The 26,812-nt window shown below is 36.7% G+C and overlaps 1 protein-coding gene across 4 annotated transcripts in view; it reads right to left on the bottom strand.

Annotated features, from left to right (window-relative positions):
* Nucleotides 1-26,812, bottom strand: part of tjap1 (tight junction associated protein 1 (peripheral)) — a 124,032-nt gene that overhangs the window by 23,955 nt on the left and 73,265 nt on the right. For 2 of the 4 annotated variants that reach the window (XM_058796489.1, XM_058796491.1), the window contains exons 4-6: nucleotides 25,265-25,460; nucleotides 22,352-22,380; nucleotides 7,534-7,695 (exon numbers count right to left, since the gene is read on the bottom strand). In XM_058796489.1, coding sequence (XP_058652472.1) covers nucleotides 7,534-7,695; nucleotides 22,352-22,380; nucleotides 25,265-25,444 — 371 coding nt within the window. In that variant the 5' untranslated portion in view covers nucleotides 25,445-25,460. Of the gene's footprint in view, nucleotides 1-7,533; nucleotides 7,696-19,544; nucleotides 20,054-22,351; nucleotides 22,381-25,264; nucleotides 25,461-26,812 lie in introns of those variants that run through there. The other 2 variants (XM_058796493.1, XM_058796492.1) reach the window with 2 other exon arrangements.

The raw sequence follows: 26,812 nt of genomic DNA, 5'->3' as shown, positions 1-26,812 counted from the left end.
GCTATATCCAGATGTTATGTGATATATCCTGGTGCGGTGTCGTTTTGAGATGGGCATATGGCATCAAACAACACAGGAAACAACAGGATTTCGCTGCTATGCTGGGAAATGCTACTGCATCCTGTCAGCTCTCTGAAGCTCACTAGAGCTTGCCACAGCTGAAGGCAGAGGCATGGCAGCTGAAGAAATAAGTTATTGCAATAATAAGACCTTATATTTCAAACACAGAGTTGTAAGAGAGTGTGTGTCTGATGTTAAAGTCATCAAATACTCAAGCAGTCACAACGGCAACGCAGATTACAAAATAAGCCAGAAGAGGACAAGGAGAGGCACTTAAAGACATTTTCATCACAAAAAGCCATTAAGCTTATCCAAAGTGCAAGTCTTTTGAACCAAAAAACTGGCAGATTTTGTTTTGCAAGAAAAAATGTTGCAAATAAAAAGACGAGGCATTATTTTTCCCCCCATTTCTGTATTTCCAAGCCATACAATATAATGGTAGCCTATCTGGCATAGAATGAACGCCAAAAGTACATCTTGTTTGTTTTACATTACAAATTTAAAATTGTGCATAACTTAATATAATGTATATATATATATATATATATATATATATATATATATATATATATATATATATATATATGTATATATATATATATATATATATATATATATATATATATATATATATATATATATATATATATATATATATATACATATATATAGTGAATAATTCATCCATGTAAGTTTCATTTTTTACATTTTGTTTGGACATATTTAATCAAAATGCAACACCCACATCTCAAAATCCAATCAACAACTGAACCCCTCAGTACATTGTTTTCTTTTTTGATAATCTGCAACACTTGGATACGTCTTAATGAAGAAGAAAAGATCTGTTGCTACCAGGACTGCCCCCTATTAGTCGACTAACCGTTAGTCGACCAGAAGAGCTTTAGTCTATCAAAATTTCATTAGTCGTGTAATCACAGAAAAAAAAAAACAAGTGGCGAAGTAACATTGTAAGTGACGGACAGATCATTAACAGCTAGTCTATGTGTAAATTACAGTACATTGGTCGTTTCGACCTCAAATGTGGTTTATCATCTGAAACATAAGTAGCAGCAACATTACATGGCCACTCGCTTTAATGTTAACCTAGAAAAATGTGCGCTATTGAAGTGCGGAGTGTGGAAGATGAACAGTAGAGCGCTCACTGCATGACAGTTAATTTAGAGGAGCCGGAGCGATCGTTTGCATTAAACTTAAAATACTCCGTCATTTTTGCTCATACAGATAAGAGTAATAAATATTTCCAATCTGTGAAAGGTATACTTTTATTTGTGTACACTCACAATAACAACAAAACATTGTGCTTTTGTAAAATAATGAAAACAAACAGGGTGTGCTTTCTGCCGTCTAAGTCTCTGTGAACTTGAGCGCATCAAAAATAAATAAATTAACCAAAACTCCGTGTTTGCCTCACAGACAAAATATATCTAGCCTATAGAAAAGGTCTACTTTTAAATGAACCAATTCAAATGGAAAACATACTTTTATGTTTGTCCATAAAGTGTGTGTCCACTGTGGAGATGACGAGTCATCACTACAGCCAAAATTACAGAAAACATTTATCAATGAAAAATGATAATTAAAGGCTCATTATTATGAATTATATGGTTTAGTAATATAAACGTATGATTAGTCGACTAATCGCTAAAAACGAACGACTATTAGTCGACCAGAAAAATCTTTAGTCGAGGGCATCCCTGGTTGCTACTTTCTTTTCTCGGCAACTTTAACGATACTAATGCCGAGAACAAAGCATTACTGTGCCCAAAATTGCCCTAAAGTGTCCATCAGTATTTTGCCTACTATTTTATGAACATTGTTTACGAAGACTTGCTGCCATTTTACACTGTGCTTTTTGGATATTTTATAGTACATAAGTCTAGTTTTATGAGGAAACAAAAATGGATAGTTCACACAAAATGAGAACGCTATCATATGACTTACTTTCAGTTTCTGAAAACTATCCTGACTCTTTTCCATATAACTGAAAATACCATATGCTGCTACTTTTGTCATTTTGCAGCTTGATAGATCCAACGTTTCTCATTATAATAGAAAACAGCAGCCAGGATATCCTCCAAAAACTTTTCTTTTGTGCTTCAAGGAAGAGAGAAAGCCATATGGGATTGGAACAATTCCTTTAATAATTTACACAGTACTTAGTATGTTTAATATTAATTTCATATTAATAATTTACACAGCACTTTTCAGAGGTTAAGGAGCATTAAAGACCAAACACATGTAAGAAATAAGGTGTGGGCTACATGAGGTGATGCTGATCCCTTTTGATTTCATATCTTCATTGAATCAACACTGAATTCACGAAATGAGATTCGGCACAAGGCGCCAAGGCTTCCGTTCATAAAACCTTTAGAAGGAAACATTGATTTGAACACAGAATTTGTGCTTACAAAGACCATCTGGCCTGCATGCCACATTATCTCCAACTTCTGCTTTTCGGTTTACAGCGCAAACCTCAATCTCAATCACTCTTTCCCTCTCGTGGATCAATACCGTTCCGCTGCCTGGCAGATCATAAGGGACTTTCACTGTCTGGCTTCATAACAATTAGAATTTAATCAATTCATTTTAGCAAGCAGAGGTGATTTGCACCGAGCGCAGTCATAAACTCTAGCAGCAGTTCATAGCGGCGGACGGTCGGTGCTGATGGAATGCAATAATTACTGCTGCTTGATGACCGCTCTGAATCACAGAGGAGGGGAAGGTCCAATTGAACAGCCTCAGAAGCAAAATAAATTGAATAAAAATGCACCGAATAAACAGGTAATTAAGTAAACAAACAAACATCTATAGCAATACCTCTCATTCTTGGGTTCCCAGAGCACCTGGTGCAAATCGCCACAGCGCATGTGACAATGTTACAGCGTTAGATCAGAGATGGCATTCAAACGCCTACGCTGCAGAATCACTAACCAATTACAATCCAATTAGGCTATTATCTGCGGAGAGCTGGTATGCAGGTTTAGGATGTGGCAAGCGGGGAAATGGAGCAGCAAATGTGAGCACCACACTTTTTGATGGAAGGAACGCTGGGTAATTCAATCTCTCTGCCGTCTGAAAGCATATAAGCCGGAGATGCATCCTGATTGGAGATAAAGTGGCATGATTGCAGCCAAATTACACACCGACTCAATCGCAAAGCACTGCACTCAGACCATCAGGGGCATATCAGGCCTATATGAGCCCACGATTAAATCGTCAGAATCTGCACTCGGATCTGCTGATCTAAAGCTGAACTTATAACATTGTTTCAGAACAAAGTGTGAAGTGACGTTTACATTGACAAGTAATTTTTTTTATCCATCTTGAAATCCAAAATGCTGCATGATAGAGACAACCACAGCCAAACTATCTGAGGTTTGATATACAGAACACATATACTGTATGTAATGGGATTTTTGGAACAATGAGATTTCATTAGGGGCAGAGCCACTCAGCGTATTGTGACAAATTATCGTCGATTTGATTGCACAGATACTATTTAAACTAAACTGAGCTACACAATGATATCTCTGAATTCAATAATGAAATGCCTTTAACTGAAAATTGAGAGTTTAATCTTATCATTATACATTACTGACACTCTATCCTCCAATTTGATACTGTTAAGTGCTTTGACACAATCTGTATTGTTAAAAGCGCTATATAAATACAGGTGACTTGACAAAATAAAAAATAAAAATTTGGATAGGGCAAAAATGGCTGTTCATACCAATAAGAATGTTTGGTGTACAAATTAGGTGTGATAAACATTTTAATTTGAATGAACAAACATTTGCATGCCATTAACGCTGTTTTAATTAATTAATGTATTTACTCATGTATTTTTATTTATTTTTTTACTTCACAGAGAGGTGTTCTAACCTTTTTTCCCCAATCACACCAAGAAGAAAACTGTTTGACCAATAAGATTCGCTCTTTTGATCACATGTTTGGAGCTGTTGCAGTTTTAGTGCCACGCATGGACAGACCTGGCTCTCTCTCTGTATTGCATTTTTTGTTAATCATCTTAGCGAATTAAAAAAAAAAAAGAAAAAAAAAAAAGAGAATGGCTGTTTGAAAACATGTTAATGTTGTTTGATTTTGTTCTTTCTTCTCCATGACAAACTGGTGCAAGAAATGGAAAGTTGCACATTGATAACCTTGTATTTGTGTGGGGTGTGTGTGTGTTTTTATTACACATATAATTAAAGGCAATTATGAAAAATGTCAGTCACATCAAATCCAGAGAAAAACATAAGGAAAATAGGCTATATCAGTATGTTGATAAGCAAACAGAACATTATATATTACATATTGTGCTGTATTTCTCTTTTTCACACTTGTCTGAACAAGCAAATTGCATTCAAATATCGGACTGAATTTTTATACCTTAAAGATTAAATGTTCCTGTCTTTATTGTGCATTATCACTATCAGTGCATAATATTCCAAAGAAAAAAATGTTCTTCATAATCTTTCATCAAAATCTATGTGTCACTGACATGCATGCAATCGCCTTTGTTCACACTAAAAAACAACCTGTCTGCATGTCAGAGGCAAGTTACACAGATGAACTGGTCATTACCATGCCACTAAACCCTTACACAAATAGCACAGCCTCACAGCGAGCTTGTGCTCATTAAAATCAGCCACAATCTCATGCTGCTGTTCTCTTCTCTTACCTGTAATGAAAGTAACACATTACAGCCACTTAAGGCTCTCAAATGCAGTTCTTAATTAGCCTGCAAAAACACAAGGCTTTTGTCAAACAATAGAGCTGCTTGATTGCCTGTTAAACATTTATTTATTTATTTCCTGAAGACTAGGCTGTCAGGCACTTTTTTTTTTTAAAAACGGCACAACAGAACAACATTTGTTGAGTCAATTTAATTAACATTGTAGTAGTATTTCAAACCACATTTAAAAAAACGCTTATTAGAAAAACTTGTGACTGACCACTTAAATTATATTAAATAAATAAATAAATAAATAAAATAGGATTCAAATAAACACTGCTGTGATGTATTTAGATTCCGACTGAATAAGAGTTGTAAATTCTGAACTGGTTCCATTTGTGTGAAATTCTGGAACCAAATGATTTTCATGATGTTTGGTTCTGTTAATGATTCTTCATATGTCTGCTGATGGAACGACATACTAAAATACAGTCGTTATGTTTTATACGAGTTGTGAACTTGCAGTCTGAATTGAGTGTGATGAGAGAGAAAAAGTAGTAAACGAATCGTTAATGGCATCATTAAATGGAATTGGAACCAAAAACGTTCCATTTTTTATTCTATTCATGTCAGAGAACTGCGTTACAATTCGAAATCTCACACCACAACGAATTTATTAAATGCTGACGAGAAAGGAAGTCTTCCAGATGTTTTATATGTGGTCATTATCCAGGCAAGTGTGCAGTCCTCGCGTCTTCCTCTGGACTTGTGTCGGCCGGACCAGCATGCTTTGCGCTGCCGATCCCGCTGTGCTTTGTAGTGCGGCCTGCAGCAGGGGTCCTGCAACTCTACACAGCCGCCGGTCAGTGCGATTAAAGTGATGGCTGCCAGCTTCATATAACTACAAAGAGCTCATTAATTTGGCTGCTTTGATCATAATCATTAAAAATGGATTGCAGGGGTATTTCTCATCTCCCTCCCTCATCTACGCCTGCAACTTCAGTAAGAAATAGGCTGTATCCACCTCTTTCCTCAACACGCAAGATTCATGCTGGAAGACTCTTGTCAGACTCTTGTCAGGTTTGTGGATAAATGTTTGTGCTCCATAATTTTCACGATGCAGAAAATGCAAATGGAATTATGGAATCCATGTAATAAAAATGGAATTTACAATATAATGCGGAATGTAATTGGAATTTGTCAAAGTTTGGATACATACATAAATACAGCAGGGCTGTAAAATAAAACACCCCTGATATTTAATTGTTTTTTTTTAGGTCTTTGGGACTTTATTTCTCAAATTTATAATTCTGCTACATAATGTTTACTTGACATCTTATTTTGTAGCAATCCACAACAAATCGAGGGGTGAGAACCAGAAGGGCGTAAGTTTACAAGAGAGCCAAAACAAAAATGTTACCATAGTTTGATCTGACTTTGTGTACTGATTTCAGTCGTTTATAATACAAATTTGTACACTCATGGATGACAGTACTTTTGCCAGTAGAATTTCATTTGATGTATATATATCTCCATTTCACCAAAAATGTCACTTACGACCTTCTGGTTCTCACCCCTCGAAATCTTGAACCTAAATCTTATATTTCAAACTGTTCTGGTTTGTGGTGCATAAGTAGATTCTACAATGATTTTTAAATTAAACCAGAACTGGGCACATGGATGTAGGCAGCCATAATGTTGATGCCTATTGGTTATTTCGATAACACTTTAGCATAGGGACCAATTCTCACTATTAACTAGTTGCTTATTAGCATGCCTATTATTACCATATTGGCTGTTTATTAGTACTTATAAAGCAGATATTCTGCATGATCATATTCTACATCCCTAATCCCTAATAAAAAAAAAAAAAGAAAAGAAAAAGATGACTTAAAAATATTAGGGATGTCAAGAGATTAATTAACAGCCAATTATCAGCTGCACACATTTTTTTAAAACAATTTAAGTATTGACAATTTGTGAAGATGACAATCATAGTGGAACATGTGAGTAAATGTAAACAGGTAGATTTTTTTGTACTCGACTCACACTTCTTCACAACGGTCCATCAAGCTTTTCATCCTATTAAATGTCAAATCCAATTAAACCAAAATCAATCTACATTCAGTTATGTAACAGGTTCTGCTTCAGTTTGAGAGGAAGCTACTACATGATTGTTCTTAGTTTTGTAAATACTGGCTTTGAATAATTCTAATAATGTTTATCTTTTTAGTAGTGAAAACGCTAAATATGACAATAAGAGTTAAAGAAATTCTAGCACAAAAGATATTTATAAACATACTGAAGAATGTTATCAACTGTTGTTTGTCCATACAATGATATACATATATTTTATATATTATATTCCATTCCCTAAAAAATAACAAATAGAGTAAACCAGTATTACGATGAAATAATATTACAATTTTAACTAACTATTTTCAATGTGAATTAATTTTAAAATGTAATTTATTTCTGTGATGCAAAGCTGAATTTTCAGCATCATTACTCCAGTCTTCAGTGTCACATGATCAGAAATCATTCTAACATGCTGATTTGCTTCTCAAGAAACATTTTTTTATTTTTTTATTATTATTATTGATGTGTAAAACAGTTGTGCTGCTTCATATTTTTGAGAAGTCTTTTTAAGGATTCTTATAACGTTCAAAAGAACTGTATATGCAATATGCAACAGACTATTTTTTGTAACACTATAAAAGTATTTACTGTCGCTTTTGATCAATTCAATGCATCCATACTGAATAAAAGTAGCTAACCTTCTGAATTTGTCTCTCATTTTCTCCAGGTCGTCTCTGGTTCGACCCTGCTCTGCTTGCATGTAATGTCGGCTGGTTTCGAACTCCGTCTCCATCTCCTCCATCTTATGAGTAGTCTGGGAGAGCCGGCGACGGAGGTCTTCATTTTGCTGCTGCAGGATCCTGCAAAATAAGTGAGCAGCAATGAAAGATATGAAAAATGCATCGCTGACATGAGAAACAGTTTGTCAAATTGAGTTCACACCGCTGTAGAGGTAGGTTAAGGGCAACAATCTACAGCATTCTCGTGTATTTCAATTTTCATTTTACTACACTAGAATAAAGGACTCTTTAATGTGAATAGTGAAGACTGTTCATCATCACCTTGCCATGCCTGGGAAAGCATTTGTGTGCACATTTCATGATGCGCAACTGTGCAAGTTCACATTTCCTCTCAACACATAGTATTCTTTTAATAGATCTCTTTGTCATGTTTGGTATCATTTTACAGCTCATTTTCTGAACAGAAATGTAATGAAGAAATAGTTCTGATACACTGTCATTTGAAAAGACTGTTATGCTGTCTCTCCCACATCAGAAGCATCTCATTAGTGTGCGTATTCAGATTTATAAAAAGTGTGTGCACTGCACCAGGTCTGACAACAATGAAGCCAAAAGGCAGTAACGTGGCATGTGGCAGAGCCGTTTGCATCATGCATGATTCATATAGGTTACTTCAATTATAATTTTATGGTGTTTATTGGACTTCAGCAACATCCATCTCCCTTTCACTGTGGCATTTTATTTTTAACTGTAGTTTAATAAATAATTTCACTTAAGTGTTGAAGGCTAATTCCTGAAGTCTCTTGTTTGTTGTCCTCTTCCTTTGCACAGTAAGTCACAGCTTTGGTTCAATATTTTCAAGATGTATGCAATCTGAACCTTTAGGTTAAATCCTATTCCAATGAGCGCTCAAAGAAAATTGTTTTCTGTTGGACAACGTTATATATTAACAGCAACTTTAATGGAGTCAGATTAATTTTATATGAGCCAGATAAATAATTAAATAATGCATGTCATGTTCAGCTGCTTTTTTTTTTGTTAAGGGTATCCATTCAAAACATCTGCTGTAATTTCAAGTCCAACATCAAATATGACTTCACTCATCTTTTTTTTTTTTTTTACATTCTTTAATTTCAAGTCATTTTGGCTTTAAATTATCTTAATTTGATATACAGTACCATCCAAAGTTTGGGGTCAGTAAGATGTTTTTAAAATATTAATACAATTTAAACATTTTAAATTAAGTAAAAAGTAATTCTTAATCTTTTCGCGGTCATAAAGAAAACACGAGACAGACCACACCAGTGCGGGCTTCGACCCCAGGGGGTTAATATATACACACATACATACATATTTATATACATAGTGTGTGTGTGTATAAAATATGGTTGTGATGCTTTATATCTATGAGGAAATTCTAAATTTTTCATGAATTGATTCTTTTAATGAATGGAAAGTTAATAAAATTAATTTAAATTAAAACAAACTTTTACATGTTAAAGGGGTGGTTTACTGCGATTTCACTTTTTTAATTTTAAATAGTGTGTAATATTGCTGTTGGTGCATGAACAGTATCTGCAAAGTTGCTGCGCTGAAAGTTCAACGTAAGCGGAGATATCATCTTTTAAAAATCAGGAAGTTTAATGCCTACAAAAACGACTCATATGGGACTACAACGAGATACTTCCGGGTTGCATACGTAAAAACCCATAAATTTGCATCAACCCTCCTCCGAACATGCAAAAAGGGGCAAGGCCATGTTCTGCGGCTTTGTCGAAGAGGAAGAGTTATAGTGGAGAGTTGTATCCATGCCGTCGAAACGGTGTTATTTTCACCCAGCTGTCAGGTCTTCTGTGTTTGGGCTTCCTACGGACGCTGTAGTTCGTCAACAATGGTTAAAATTTATGTTCCTGACAATTACAATCCTAATTTAGCTCTCTGTGCTGCGCATTTTACGGAAGACAGCTTCCAGAATCTACACGAGTTCAATGCCGGATTCACACAGAAACTATTACTAAAACATGGAGCGGTTCCAACTTTAAAAACAGAGGCAGCAGTTGTTGGGCCACAACCTGTAAGTAAGATTTCATAATTTTAAATGTATTTGCATGTATAATTTCAGACGTAATGTTTTAGTTTTATCAAGGACGTAAACAAATGCCAACGCTGGCTTTAGTAGCCAGTTAGTTAAATGCTATTTCGTGTGTCTTTGACAAACGCGTACAAACATTTTGGACCCGAATTTGTAATTATGTACTAATTTTGTAAATGTATTTTCCATGTATACTTTATGACGTAATTTTTCGATTGTGTCAAGAACGTAAACACAAGCCAACGCTGTTTGGTTATAGTGGCCAGTTAGTTCGATGCTATTTTGTGTGTATAAGACAAACGTGTACGAACTTCAAAAAATTATATGTAATCACAACAGCAAACTTCCATTCAGAAACGTTTTGTAAGAGCCGTGCTTGCGGAAGTTCTGCTTGACACTCTTCATTACCGCTTTCTGGGTCTGATTCTGGCTCAAACTGATACGGCAATATTGACACCATTATTTACATTTGACTGCAGCACATGCAACTGTCGCCCGTAAAGGCAGTTTAGCCAATCACAACACACCGGCCCAACTAACCAATCTGAGCCCATTGCCTGTTTCTGAGGGAGTGGTTTCATAGAATCGGGAAGTCAACCGGTCGTTCAAATGACAGAGGAGAAAACGGCTTACAATAAAGGTGAAATATATTAAAAATAAGGCGTTTTTTAACAAACGAAACACGAAGACATGTTATATTGCACCCCATAAACACAATCAAGCAAAGAAAAAAAGCAGTAAACCACCCCTTTAATGAATCTATTAGGAATGCACCAATTACCATGTATTCTAAATGCCAGTTCTGGAGTTGATACGATGCCTTATTTTATAATGTATTCTATTATGGACGCTATTATTTCAGTACACATAGATTTTGCTGATTTTATCTATTTATATCTATATGATGTATCGTATTTATATTATTTCATAAATAACTATGTGGCTACATGCATATGGAATACTCCTCACATTAAGCCATCAAAACAAATATATTAGAAAAAAAAGGAGGATGTGTTATACATTTTAAAAATATAATTAACAAAAATAATTCAAAATACAGTTTCATGGCCTGTACAACATATTTCTGTCTGATAAAGGTTCTCAACTCTCAGACCAAAAGTTAATTGGGACTACTGTATACTTTCTATAATTTCGCAAACTTTACAGTCATTTCAATAAAGCACTGTGGACTAAGAAAGAACAACAGCATAAAACTAAGAGGACGGCCAGTAAACAAAACACCCTATAGACTCTATTACAGGACTGGAGGTGCACCTCAGCAATGTGAGCTTTCACAGCCTACACCCAAGACACAGGGAGAAGGTGTCAAACACATAATGATGCCTCAGCCTACACCCCGGCAAAGACTCCTGAAAGCTGCCAATTACTCCAAAGAAAACCACATCCACGATACTTTCAAGCAACCTGAAAGTGATGAAATGGGGAGTAGGGAGGCAGAAGCACGGTTTCCAAACCCGATGCACTAACAATTACATGTGTGCAAAACACTGAATGATTCTGAGCCCCATGATTAAAAGGCTCTCTGCAGTACAACATTAGGCTAAATGTTGTGCCTACTGAGAGTGAGTTGAGTGTTAGTCATGCAGGTGGTGTGAATGTGTGATCAGGAGGTACAGGAGCAGTGTGTGTGTGTGTGTGCGTATGAGAAGAGCAGCTGGCTCTGTGCTGAGCTGAACGGGCAGCTGCAGTGATGCTGAACACATCTGCTGGGTACCAGCAGTCACACTTTGCCATCTCATCCCTATACCCACACAAATGCCACACTTACACTTTTCATTTGGTGTGGGTATCGTTATGTATACTGTGTGTAGGGGAGAAACTGTGTCTTTTTCCACTGTCGCATATTAATTGTTAAATATAAGGTGTATACTGCAAGTTTCCCACACTTCTTGACCAATGAATTTCTTTGTTTTTCTAAACATTCATGATTACTTGAAGATATCTGGGGGATGAATTTCCATTTACGTCAAGCATCAATCTTTTGGATAAATAGATTTGAATGGCAAAGGGAAGACTATACAGTGCTGACGGTCTTGTTTCCCACAGAGGATCAATAATTGAGTAATTTAGAGTAATATTTCAACTAATCTGTACAATTTCTCACATTTTCTGTGCTCAGAATCAGCTTTATTCGCCAAGTGTGCGCAAACACATGAGGAATTTGTTGTGGTTTTTAAGAAGCTGATATAATTCTACATATTGTGCCCTTGTGTTATCACCATCAAATCATCATTAAATTTACATACTACATACTTTTTAATGATATACAGTATAATAAACATGAAAGGAGGCAGAGTCTACTACAAAACTCAAAGTAGAACTACATGCAAAATTCAAAGAGTTCATTCAAACAGTTTTCGGTGTAATTCTGCAGGCGGTAAAAATTAATCACATTGATTTTATTTAAGCTTACTGACATTGTGTCATTAGATTAGATTCACAATCTCATTTGACAAAAGTATGAGTGTAGATTTACAGTAAACTACAGTAATAAAAACAGCATTAGAGTACGGTCACTTATCTTTGTACAGCAAAATTCTGTAAAATGGAATCCATGCGATTTCACATCAGATTAAAGTTTGTTAAAGTGCCCCAATTATGGGTTATGAAAGGTTCATATTTTGGTTTTGGGAGTCCCCAACAACAGGGTGACATTCATGCAAGGTCAAAAAACACTTTCATTTTCTTATAATATGCAGTTATTGTTACCTTACTTGCTCAACGACTCCCAAACGATTCGCTCAACGATTCATTTTTCCAAACCCCTCCTTTGCGTGACACTAATCTGCGGTGATTGGTCCGATTGGTCGATTTTAGGGGTGGAACAGTACACCGATGTCACGGTTCGGTAAGTACCTCGGTTCAATACGATTTTGGTACAACAGGGGAAAAAACAACAACAAATATACTATGCTCGGTTTCTTTTCATTTATTTTCCACCTAGATGTGAAAATAATAAATATTATTACATATATGTAAAATACATACAAGGAATAAATTCTTGAAATATATTTGATTTAGTTTACAGATAAACAAGGGAAAAAACAGTGCAACACGTATATATGCTGAGCTTTTCAGTTAATTTTTGTGACACGCTTAATTTGTTCACAGAAAGGAAACTCAAAATGGTAGAAAGCGACATTCTGTTTGTTTTCCTTATTTTACAAAAGTACGGTTTGTTTTCATTGTGAGTGTACACAAATTAAAGCGGAGCTATACAGTGATGCATTATTAATAAGACAAGTGTTTAAAGTTGATTCTGCTGGTATAGAACAGTTGAAGTGATCGTGATCGTGATCGTGAGCGCACACGCACACACACACACACACACACACACACACAAAACATATCAGTTCCAGCATTGCTAACTTGACAGCCCAGTTGGTACTTTATCAAAATAAAATACAGTGAACCAAACATCAGCGCGCGCACCTCTGTGTCACCGTTGTAACACGTCTGAAGTACAAAGCCTATCGTTTACATAATAAAAAATAGTTTAGCATTCAGATACGTTACATTGCAAATATGGAAATATTATGGAATATTTGGATTTGTGCCGAATGAGAGAGGTAGGATACACAAGCTCAAAGCTCCATTTCGCAAACAGTTGAGTGCGCAAGCCTTTAAAGTACACTTCCGTTGTCAGTCTATGTGAGAGACGCGTTCAGAATCAGCACATAGTCACTGTCTGAGGGCTTTGTTTTCAAGTACGCAACTTCATTGTAAGGCCTCATGCACCGAAACAAGATGTCCGTACCGTGACGGTTCGGTACGAATATATGTATCGTTCCACCCCTAGTCGATTTCATTTAAAACAGTGTTTGTGAGTGCAGTGCTGCTTTGTGTGCAGCAGTTACTGAGGAAACAGCTATTTTTAGCTCCAAAAGCAGCACCTAGTGGCAAAGATAGAATTAGCATTTTCATTCAGACCAATGCGAAAATCAAGTTTTCCCAGATCTGAGCGTGCAACAAGTGGGCGGGCTTGGGATTCGTTTTAAAAACGACTCGTTTCAATGATTCAGAGTCGACTCTTTCTTTTGAGAGACAATAACTTTATACACGGTGCACTTTCAGATTTAAAACTTTGCAGGATGTTTTCATTCACTTAGAGCTATGTTACACACTGCATGAAAGGTCATTTTCAAAAATCCATAATAGGGGCACTTTAAATAAACTTTTAACATGTGAATATGCCATGCTGACCAATATAAAGCTTCATAGTTTGGAAGTGACCTCTGAGAAAGTGGTACTTTATGCATCGGTACACTACTTCTTAATCTCCAAAATGTTGCCTTAATTTGGCTAATTTAATAAATTCAATTCATTTCTTTCAGTCAGCCCCATGTATCCATTTCAGTGCACTAATTCAAATCTCTGATTCATTTGTGTCATCACTATGTCCCAGTATGTCATTTTGATAAATTTTTTATAAAAAGTACATGTGGCTAAAACTGCAGTTCATTAAGATGTACTTGTATGTCTGTATAAAAATGACAATGATTAAATACTGTTAGTTCTTACGTTCATTTAGGGAAAAGTAGTTAAACATGCCTTGATTATTTCTTTTAATTCAGTATGGCATTTTTTTTATTTTGACATTAACCTACTTGATGTATTATTATGTTTCTATATCAAAATATCTAAGACATGAAATAATGTCAATTGGATGAAATAGCAAAATGTAACTATTCATGCTAGCTCTTGTTTAAAAGTAATCTGCCAGCATCTTCTATCAAGTTCATTTGCTTAATTGCACAAAGAAAAACATAAAACTTGATAGCAGTCATTTTTTGGAAACACAGAGTCAATAAACCACATAGCTAATCACAACTTCAAGCCTTACAATTAAACCTGTTCTTATAACAATTCTATCAAGAGCTTAAAACAAAATGAAGAATCTTATCAGGACCGGCGAAAGCCTGAGCAGCAGGGCGTTTATAATTCCTGATGCCTGAAAGTACAAAAGAGTAATTAAACTGTGGTGTAAGGATGGGAGTTTAGACAAGCTTGAACATTCAGGGCAGTTTGCCACAGCCTGCACTAGAAAAATAAATAAAAATAAATAAGAAAAGATGGTTCTTTAAAGTAGATGGTTCTTTACATTTATAACAGTTCTATTTAGAGCCATAGAATGATTCCTGAAGAACTGTTTTTTGCTGAAAAGGTTCTTTGTGTTAAGAGTTAAGGGTTCTTTATTCCCGCCTTTTTAATTTTCAAATATGCAACTGTCGAAGCCACATCATTTTTGATTTTCTAAAACTCAGCCATCCAACTGCAGACTGTAAACACACTCTAAACATAAAAGATTTAATTATTAAAACGTCTTAAATATCTTAACTTGTAAAGTTGTAACTGGTTTCCTACACTTTTTTTCTTGTATCATTGTGAAGGGCTCACATACTATTTTTTATACTACTTTAGGACTTCATAAACAAATGGACGAGACACACTATAAAGCACTGTTCACACCAAGAACGATAACTATAAAGATAACGATATTAGTGTCCACACCAGCGAGCGATATCGTCTGTTTATTCTAAGCTCACGCGCGTCTGCCGCTTTAAATTCTCCAGCTCGTTAAATCAGGATGGATTCTGATTGGCTGTCAATGTTTGTATCGTTAATCATCTGGAAAAAAAAAATATATCGTTCTGAAAGTGATTCCAATGATATTGTTTCTCTGTGCCTTTATCGTTATAGTTGTGGTGTGGACTTTTCTTTAATATTGAGAATGATTTTTAGAACTCTCTCTTTATCGTTATCTTTATAGTTATCGTCCTTGGTGTGAACGGGCCTTAACTCTAAACTCAATCGTGTATTTCTACCCAGATGCTGTCAAATCCCACCAACCTTCTCATCTGAAGAGAGAACCGGTCACTCAAAATACACACATAATCATGGACTTACAGGCATTGTAGAGGACTGTGAAGATATTTCCCTGGAACTTGGACTTTATTACATCTGTCTTCTGATTCTATTTTGTGTTTTACTTCTTTATTCATGTTCATAGTCAATGGTCATTTAATAACGTTTTCAGCTTATATTATTTTTAAACAGTTAAAACAGTCACTCCCATAAAGACTCTTTGACTGATATGTAGCGTTTAGCCTTGGCACATGTTAGGACAAGGTGCTTTGAATTTAGATTGTGTGATTTCTTAGGAATATTTATATGGAGAGCTTTGCTCAAATCCAAATAATCCAGAGTATGAGCCAGTGATTTTATTTAATTTAGTGTTGTCAAACGATTACTCGCGATTAATCGCATCCAAAATAAAGGTTTTTGTTTACATAATATATACAGTATGTGTATACTGTATATATTTATTACGTATATATATAAATACACAAACATGCATGTATATAATTAAGAAAAATATTATGTTTATATATTAAATGTATTTATATATAATATAAATGACAATGATGTAAATCCATGTATTTTATAGCAAAATATGTATTTTATTTGTGTGTATTTAAATATACATAATAAATACACACAGTACACACACATATATTACGTAAACAAAAACTTATTTTGGATGTGATTAATCGCGATTAATCGTTTGACAGTACTAATTTATTTTAATTAATTTATTTATTTATTTTTTGGAGCAAGGGACAGTGTTGGCAATAGGAGTGAAACTTTTGTTTCCTATTTATTACAACCAAATAAGCCTCTTAACTATTCACAAAAATGTGACTTTTACAAATCATACAAAATTGCATATTTACCATTGCTTTCAAAAAGTAAAAATAACATTTTGAGTCAGACATAATAACCTGTGGTTCACTGAACGAGTGAGTCATCTGAGGTATTCACTGAGGCAGTGAAAAGCCTGATTGATTCAGTTCATGATTCAGACCAGTGACTCTTCAATTCAGTCTAATTTGCAAACCAATTTTACGGTTTAATTAAAAAGAACTGAGCAAGCGACGGTATGTTGGACAGTACATCGCATTGCGCATTTGTTTTTGCATAAGCTCAGTGTGTACAGAGCAACAGAAAGCTGGGCTTACTGATTATTGTCAAGATATATGCACCGAAGTTTCAGCAACCGAAAATATTTGGCTGAAACAGAAAGAGATTAACTTTTGGGTTTATAAATACTTTTGAAGGGCCAAAATCCTTGTTGGTTAATTAGCACTTCTCCGATAATGCGTTTTGACTGCATCAGTATATATATTTAGTGCACACAATATTCACAAAAGGCAATCATGTTCAGTTGCCTGACTTTAAAGTTTTCGTCTAAACCCAGTTTCATTTGGGTTCATGAATACAAGATATTATTCTTTAATGTTGTGTCTTTCATTTTCATGCAAAAGGAAATAAAGGCATTTATCATGCAAACAATGACAGCTGATGAAATGGTTAAATGTATTTGAAGAGAAATGTGGAAACACAACAAGTGGTGGCAAAAAAGAGGGCCACTGTTGCAAGTCTCCGTCACTGTGTCATCAGACAGGGAGTGATAACAGACAGACTACTGGGAATCGAATTCCACACAGCAGCTCAAGCGCTATATAACACATGAATGAAGGATTGTAAGATCCAGCAGTTCACAGACATCAAATCTTTCATTGACAGGCTCCTGAGATTCCTAAGAATTTGCAACACCTTTTCCTTTTCTGTGCTAGTTTCTTTCACAGTTTAGAGTGAAGGAAGCACAGAGAGCGGCACTCAAAACACACGTCCAGACCAATACTCATACACCTGCCAATGTGACACCGTTGAAAGCAACAGCAAAGCAGAGAAACAGGAACATCAATGATTCATGCTATAGACCTAGAAGGGGGCAGGGGTTTTAAGCTATAAATACACCAATGTAACTCTTTTTAGTGGCAAATCGCCTGTTCGCAGTCACATGTTTAGAGCACAAATGGAGCAAAAGAAGCAGATAACTGTAAAAAGCAAAGAAAAAAAAGTGAGCATGTGCTTTTAAGAGACGTGCCGCACATTCCCCAAAACACTTGTGAAGCAAAAAAACAAAAACACGTGAAATCGTCCAGCCTACTATGACTGGCTTAATTTTTTCATTATTCATCTGCCATAAAGGATGCAAAATTAAATGTGTGAGGCACGCTCACGCACACATTGTGGGTTTTTGTGTGCAAACCCTAACATCTGTTTAGAAAATCCCCCACTTCATTTAATTGAGAACCATCACATACCGCTTTCAGTGAGAAAAAGGTTTCCGCAATTGTCGGTCACACTTTCCTGAATGTGCATATGTTGCTTTCAGACAATGTAGAAAAGCGACTATCTCTTTCAAGGTTAGACTCTCAACTATGAGCCAAAAAGTTAGTGGGGGGAAAAAAGCAAACAGAAAAACAGATTGTGAAAAGGGAAATTGGTAAAGATGTTCAATACACTGTATAGACCAAGACAGATAATTTAAAGGCTTATATTTTCAGTATAATGAAAATACTGTGTAAGCTCTTCAACAAATAGTATTAATTTGACATGCATTGATTCTACTGCATGGTAAAATGTTTAAGTGTACATACATATACATGTATATACCATTCAAAGAACTTTATAAAAGAAATTAATCATTTTATTCAGCAAGGATGAATAAATTGATCAAAAGTGACAAAGCCTTTTGGATTGTTACAAAAGATTTCCATTTTAAATAAATGCTATTTGTTTGATTTTTTTTTTTTTCCATCAAAGAATAGAAAAAATGTATCCCCAAAATTTTTCAACCAAACTATTTTCAAAGTGAATACTGAAATGTTTTCGGCCACCATATCAGCAGGCAAGAATGATTTCTGAAGGATCATATAACACTGGAGTAATGGCTGCTGAAATGTCAGCTTTCCCATCACAGAAATAAATTACATTTTACATTTAAAATTGTTTTGTGTGCGTCAAATAAATGTAGCCTGAGAGATTAAGAGATGTAAAAGACTTTTTTCAAAAAACATTTGAAAAATCTTACTGACCACAAACTTTTGAATAATAGTGTACATTTTATTTTAAAAATCTATTTTATGGATAGTCAAATAGTCATTCTTTTGATCCATGTCAAATAGTCTTGGATCACATGGCACAGTTGCAACAGCTCCATCCATATAAACCGTTTCTCAGTGAAACTAAATTGAATTATGTAAATATGAAAATAGAGTGAAAATGGAGAGGGTTCATATGGAGTGTTCACATACAAACCAATATACTTGTAAATGGCTCTGAGAATCTTAAAAATGAATAGACGTCTCAGAATTGGCTGACAGGAACTGAGTGAGTGGAACATGGCTGTTTTTTGACATGATTCATATCAACACAAGCCCTATGAATCTTGCAATGGAGATGTGCAAAGCTTCATTTCTCACCCACATTACCATTATGTGTCTCTTTTGAACACAACAGAATAAATGCTTATAAAATCAAGATTATAAATCAGTAAAAATTAGATTTATAATATATATAGTTGACTGTCAGTCATATTAAAATGATCAACAATCATATAAATATAAAATGCATTTATAGCAGTGCATCCCTAGCAATTATATATGCACATGCAATATACAACCGTTCCAAAGGATCAGGAAAAGCCTTTTCAATCACATGCAGACTGAGCTTAACGCTTGTTAGACTTGGACTGGAAGTTCCTCTTGTTTTGCGTCCCCAAGAAGGCAAATATTTCATCACTGAATCAGGAAAATTATGCCTCACTGTTCTATGCAAGCTAAAAAGCAGATATAAATATTTTGACCAGTTTTAAAATCTAGTGAGCTACATCCATAGGCAGCAATAGGCAATGTGAAGCCTTTTCCAAAATGAAGATTTTTGGCCAAATATCACACTTATCTATTTCGGTGAAGGCAATATTATGCTGCATTTTTTTTGCATTTACCTCAGAATTCAGATACTGGAGCTGGGAATGACGTCACACCCGACTCAGAAAACAAAGATAGACGCGTCTATAGTTAGCAATACCAGTCGATTAAAAACACATAAAAAGCTGTATTTTGCAAAGATAATGCTGTAGTATCATGCCCACAAATAGAGGTTGGATAGTACTGTTTCTCTTCTGTTGATGCACCGAGCAGCCATATTGGATTCTGAAGTTGGAGCTGTTGCGATTCCTCCAAGATTCTGAGTTGGAACTCTGACTTGGGAGGGCGTTCCAGTTAAAAGTTCCTACTAGGAACTAGGAATTTCCAACTTCTGAGTACAAATGGAATGCAGCATTAGAATCCATTGTGAAAAGCCCAGTTGTAAAAAACATACATATATATATATATATAGATAGATATATAGAAGACGGCAGACAAAATGAAAGAACTGTTGACTAAATCTCATTCAACACTGAAAAGTATCAAATTTGTTCAATCCAATTTAAAAAAAAAAAAAAAAACACACTACTTCACACAAGATTTGTGAATGGTATATATTTTTATGCTTATTAGTATGTGACATGTATATGTGTACGTGACAACATCAAACAGAATTACTTGTGTGGCGTTTGATGCTGTTTGCCGCTTCCGTAAAGCATTACAAAGTCATTTTGAGGGTTGAACTGTCTAAAATACAAAGTAAACTTCAGTTTTGATGCAATATTAACGCATGCGTTCAGCCCAATATAAATAATGATAAAATGTCTTTACAGTAGTGTAAGGTGCAGGTAATTCTTAATACACTGTTACCATCTCCAGTAGTTTGAAGTTTTGTCTCATCTGTTCCTTTTTCGACTGTGAAACAATGGGCCTTGTGGACAAATTCATGCCGCATGTGCGAGGTAAACAACCTAAGATTGCATGGATATAAAAATCTGGCTGCATGCATGTACGCACAAATTATGCTGATGATGAAATTTGTGTCATGCACATGGCATGCACATCTAGTGTACATAAAAACCAAAGTATACTTAAGTGGGCAGTGTAAAGCGAGGCAGCTCACTAGGTTTCAATGAGAAGAGCTCAGTTAAAGTATTAAGAGCTCATTGTATCTATCACTGGTCTCTCAGAGTGGTCAAATCCACAGGCAATCTCATGTGTCTCATGGATTATTGGAGAATTCTAAAGAGTACATTATATGAGAATCACAGTGCTTTTTGTTTTGTGATTTACACAAAGCTTCAACAATTCATTCCAGATTTCCACCCTGAGGGAGTTGGAAACACATGATGGAGAAACCCATCTTCAGACTACATCCACCATCCAGCTCTCTCCACCCATCAAACAGACAACTAGGCCAATCAATACCGCCGCCTGCCCGACCGCGTCCTGCATGCTTCCGCCTGGCGTCACATGAGCGAGATGGTGAAGGGAACACCGAGTCTGACTCAGCTCTGTTAGGCTCCTGTCAATCCTACACGTGAGTAATCTGGAATGGATTGCAATGGTTTAATTGAACTTTTTTTTTTTTTTTTACTGAGTCTTAGCTGTTAGACAGTTCACAGGGTGAAACCTTGTCCGCAAAGTTGTGACCATTTTAATGCACTTGACTGTATTACATTAAAAATGTCTTGTGCCTTCTGCATTCAGCTTTACTCTACCCTTACAAAACATCCAATATAGGTCAGTTAAAGGGATAGTTCACCTTTAGTTGCTGGTCCCCACTGACTTCCAAAGTATGGGGAAATAAAACACTATGCAAGTCAGTGGGGACCAACTAAAGGTGAACTATATATTCAAACATGAAACCAAATTAAACAAGGCTTTCTTCCAGTTAGCTAAAAATGTATTTAGTTTTGAGCCTAAAGCCTTGCAGCTGAAGTTGCAACTGGGGCGACCCAAGTGTGTGATAGTTGTGGTACATTTCAGTCCCTTCCCACTCTCTTCTACTGTCCCATCCATGCCTATAATGGCAAAAAAAATAAAAAATCTTAAAAACCAACTAGTCGTTTTTGACAAAATGTAGTTTAGTATTCACACAAGCACCACCTATGTATTGATGTTGAAGAGTGGCAACTTGAAGAACAGCTTAAAAAATGAGAATAACTTTTAAGCTTCACCAGATCTAAGGTGCCGATTTTAAAGCATTGGTTTCAGTAAGAGAAAAGCAGCAACAAAGGGAACACAGGCCAGGAAGAGAACATAAAAGCTAACGCAGTACATGAAAAAAAAAATGGAGCAGAGGTATTGGGAGGCCTTGTGTTGAAAGCAGAACCTCATCACTAGTCATGTGCACCTGCTGGTTGGTCTTGGAGCCTAAAAGCCTTAGAATCCCTGTAAGCCTGGAAAGAAGGCGAGATGTCTCTGATCAAAGTGAATTCGACCTAGTACCCCAGTGAGCACCTGAGGTGTAGTGGGTAAAAGAAAGGATGTCTGGTGTCATTAAAAGGTGGGCACTTTTTCTAATCACAAGACCTCACAGCTTTTCATTCTGACAGTCGCCCAGCTTCTGACTGCTCATAAGCCCGAGACTCATCCTATCCTTCTGGAGTTTCTGATGTTGTCATACAGGCGTCTCCTCTCCTAATTGGCTCTTGGCCAACCATGCTGTACAACAGCAAGAGCCAATGAATAATCAGCTTTAGGGTCAGATTAGATGGCTAATGCCACCTAACACTTTAACACTTCAATGCATACAAGGCTTCTAGAACAAATCTGAGTACTGAAACAAAGAAATTAGCCTACACACTGCCAATCCATGTCAGCAACATTTGTGAAGACTAAAAATTAAAACATCACAATGATGGGAATATAATCAACTTACTTGATCCTGTCGGCATCTGATAAGGACTCCTGAAAGAAAGAATATTAATTAAGTATGTGCAAACTGAATATCGTCTTATACATAAATATTACAGAGTATTAGAGGAATCAGAGAATTGTATATTCCAATAAATATTTCACATATCCTTAATACCCACACTGCTGTATATTTGTCTTTTATACCAAGAGGGCAAACATAACATTTACTCAAGACTTGAATCTGAGTTGATCTTACGTGTGGCTGAAAAATGATTTCTAAATGTCAGAGCAACCTAAAACAGTGTTCTAACTAGTGATGAAGCAGTTTCATATTATTGCACACATAGGAAACAGTTGTTTTGATGGATAGTCTTTTGTTAAGTAGACATTCAATAAATAAACTATTATGGCATGTATCAATGAAATATTACATATTTATAAATGACTTGTATGTGTTGGTTAATTCCTTTAATAATTGCAATAAAAAAGCAAGGGGAAACATCATACTCTGTGTGTTTCTGCTAAACAGGTCAATATGCACATGCCTAGTGAAGCTATTAAAATCAGTCTGACAGCCCGTTTTTTAATGCCAGCTAAATAGCCACCATATCCCACAGAGCAGAAAATGGCAAAAAAAAACAAAAATTAACATTTGTCTAAATGTAGAGAAAGCTTGTAAACAACTCTGTTTGATTAAACACTATGTATTTGCTTGTTGGTGGATACAAATCTTATCCAAATAAAACCGGATGAAGTTCAAGAAAAACTGTTACAGAAGTGACAACTGGTGATCAGTAAACTTCAGTAAATGCTCATGTTTAGAGCAAAATATCTTCAGCAAACATTGGAACAGTGAGATGAGGATACTTGTCATGGCATTGATTCAATATAGGAAAGGTTCACCCAAAAATTATCGATCATAGTCTATAATTAAATCATTCCAAACCTACATGACTTTCCACTGTGGATTACAAAAGATATTCGGAAGACTCTCTGAGCTGCTCTTCCATACAATTAAAACACTGCGACTAGAGGCTGTCAAGCTTAAAAATAGGCAAAAAAAAAACAAAAAAAACATAAAAGTAATCTATACCACTCATGCACTACTCCATGTGCTTTGAAGCCATACGCTAACGCTTCAGCCACTGATCATTCTCCATAGATCTCAAATCTCATTTGCTTACGCCAATATTCAAACTTTCCACATGGAAATGTCACATGAGGTATGACATAATGATGGAAAATGCCATTCATTCTTATGCATATCCTAGCAAGTTCTTTTTTATTCAACTGCAAATAACATTTGAGAAGTAAACCAATTAGTGTATGACTCCAGAACATTTAAAATACAGTGCGCAGGTCATATGGACTACTTTTATGGTGCCTATTAGATCCTGACAGCCCTTAGTCACTGTCCACTTTTGTTGTATCGAACAAGCAGTGTCAACATTCTTCAAAATGCACATAAACATGAGGATGAGAAAATAAGTTTACATTTTTAAGTGAACTTTTCCTACAATATTTAGTTAAACTCTGAAAGAATGTTACAAGAGTATTCAGGCACAATTGTTTTAAATGCATGAAATTTGGTATAGTTTCTTCAATGCAAGAGTGGATTGTACATGAGGAAGGGGTAAAGTCAAAAATGTTGTCAATGACATACCTTGATCTGTGATAATATAGAAAAGGGAGTCACTTGTGATAAAGGTGTTTTCTCATCCTCCACACGAATGATGGGAATCTCAGCCTTTGGCAGCCCTGATTTATCTGTATTGTCCTTTTGCAAGGCTCTGCTTTCTATATGGGGTAACTGGTGGGGTTGAGGCTGGTGTTGAACCCCCCGTGGAGTCCTATCATCCCATTCGGAATCATCGCTGCCCCCCACCTGGCTATAAATTGGACCTTCGGTTTTGGGACGGGCCCCTTCACGATGGGGATCTACACGTTGCTTTTCTGACGCTCCTTCTGGACTGTCCTCTGAGATGTGCCATGTCTTGGGTCTTGCCTCCCTGGATTTCCTGCTGGCTCTGCTATGCTGGGTGGCCCACTCGTCCCAAAGTCGGCTCCTCTCTTGCTTTTTGTCATGACGGTCCTTGAATTCATATTGTTGGGGATTGTTGTGCAGCTTGATTTGGCTCCCTTTTAAAGACACTGCTGGCTCTGGAAGTTTCCCACGCAGCATCTTTAAACTAGCCGGGCTCAGGACCCGATAGGTGATTTCATCCAGAAATTGGGAAAATTTAATCTTCTCCTCAAGAAAGTGCATCTTCCATTCCGGTGGCAAAGAGCTGGGAGATGTAGAGGATGTGGAAGTAGCACGTCCTGTGGGAGAGGCTCGTATGCCCTTCTCCCTATCCAAGGACATACTTTTGGGCTTCCTGCTGCGTCCATGACTTCTCGCCTGGGCTAGAATCTCTGCCGACTTAGACTTGCGCAGACTGTCGGAAGAGTATACTCCCAACTGAGGAGACTGCTTGAGGATGCCCTTGGGTGGATGGGCATGCAGCCGAGGCGCTGCATGGGGTGGACGCTGCTCTTCTTTGGGTGCAAGTATCTCTGCTTTCTCTTTGAAGACTAAGAAGCGCTCCACACTCCTGGTGGAGTGTGATGGGGAACTGCCTGGGATGCACTGTTGGGAGCCTTCCGAGGAAGCAAGATCGTCATCGGCAGAGAATGCCAGTAGATCATCGCTACGACTAATAAAGCGGTTCATTCTTTGATGTCGGTGATGCTTGGGAGGAAGCTTCACGCCAAAAGAACCGTGGCTGAAGATCCGTGGTGGGGGGAGGACACTGAGCTCCAAGCTAGACAGGCTTGAGACATCCAGCTCGCTGTCGGACGCTTGCGACCACATGGGTCTCTCAGGGCATTGTGGGTAAGGGTCTGTAAACCGGGTACGCTGCAAAATAGGTGCATGATTTCGGGGAAAAATTACCTGGCAGGGGTCAGACTGGGCTGACGGCGCAGGGTTGGCGGATGGCAAGGCACTCCCGCTAACATCCTCTCGAAATACTGGCACAGTGTGGCGCGTCTCGCGGTGCTGTGGAGGTGCCTTTCGGTACGGCTTCCGGGCAGGAGCAGCACTCGTCATTCTGGGAGATCCGTGTGCTTCCATACACCATCCGTTAGTCCTGCCGAGAGAGAAGCATGAGAATCCAAAGTAGCAGTAGCCTTCAACCCTGTCCTGTGCAAAAGAGCAGTCCCTTTCCCCTGTGTCTCTCTCCCTGTGCCACCCTGCCTCTTCCTCCCTAAGCGGCAACGACAAAAAAAGCCGTTTGAATCAATAGGCATTGATGAAAGCTGCACCACTGGGCGGTTAAAAACAGCTATGGCTGTAATAGACAGCTGGAGCTAATAGAGGGGCAAAAAAGCCTCCATAACAGCCAAACATCTGTCTACACTTCGACTGTGATGTGGGGTGCTACTAAGGAAAAATGAGAATGGGTGAGGAAAGGCAAAGAGAGATACGTGGTTTGATAGACATAAAATATAGACGCATGAGAAAGGAAAAAGTGGAATCGCTATAAAGTGGGTGATTGATTACATGTTGGAGTGTGTTTCCAGTAGACAAACTGTCAAACCACTGCCTGCATGACTCTTATTGATCACAGGAAGCTATGTTTGGAACGGGAAAAGTGGGTGTGCTGTTGGGATCCAATCACTTAGAGACACATAGGGCTGGCCCACAGTATTTTTTTTTTATCAATCAAAATATACTCATAAGTTCAATTTAAACAGTTTTCTCTATGACAGTTAGGTAAATTTGTAAAACAAACTATTTAAATCCCATTTAAATCGAACAAGTTTGTGATTTCTAACTCAAGTTATTGAAATAATTATCTATTGTTTTTCAGCTAACCCAGGGCCATAAAAAAAAAAGTAATGGCTTCTAGAAATGTCTATGATTGCAGTACATCATTTTTACATAACATTTCACCTCATTTATTGACTATTTTTGACTTTGGCAGAGTACCATAAAGCGAAATTTCTTGTTGCCTGGTGAATCTTTATTAGGGATCCAGACCTTACCTTGGTAACTGTCTGAGTAAAAAATAAAGTCTAAATGTAAATGTGTATATGTTAAATATCTATATTTCACAGGTTTTTTCATAGTAGTTAATAATGGCCACTGTCATCTTATGTTTGCATCCCATGTATGCTAAAGTTATCCAGCAACACCATTAGATTGCAAAATGAATCCATTGTGGGTCTGCTAATGCACAGAGCTGCCAAAAACATCTGCTGCAAAATAACAGCCTGTTTAAGCACCTAACTAACTAGGTTAACAAAAATCCTCTCCCTGTAGATACAATATTCACATGTTTGACCATTTGATATAATCTTGACGTGTGGTTGCTTGAGGCAGTATTCACAAAACAACTTTGTGGCCAAGTAAATTTGAGTGGAAATTTTAAATCATTCCTTTTTGCTTCATCACCGCAGCCAGCATTGACGACAATGGGCTCCCTGTGGTCAGAACGCT

Source organism: Onychostoma macrolepis, chromosome 13 (genome assembly GCF_012432095.1).
Source record: "Onychostoma macrolepis isolate SWU-2019 chromosome 13, ASM1243209v1, whole genome shotgun sequence".
NCBI classification, from domain to species: domain Eukaryota; kingdom Metazoa; phylum Chordata; class Actinopteri; order Cypriniformes; family Cyprinidae; genus Onychostoma; species Onychostoma macrolepis.
This window is presented reverse-complemented; position numbering and strand designations above follow the sequence as displayed.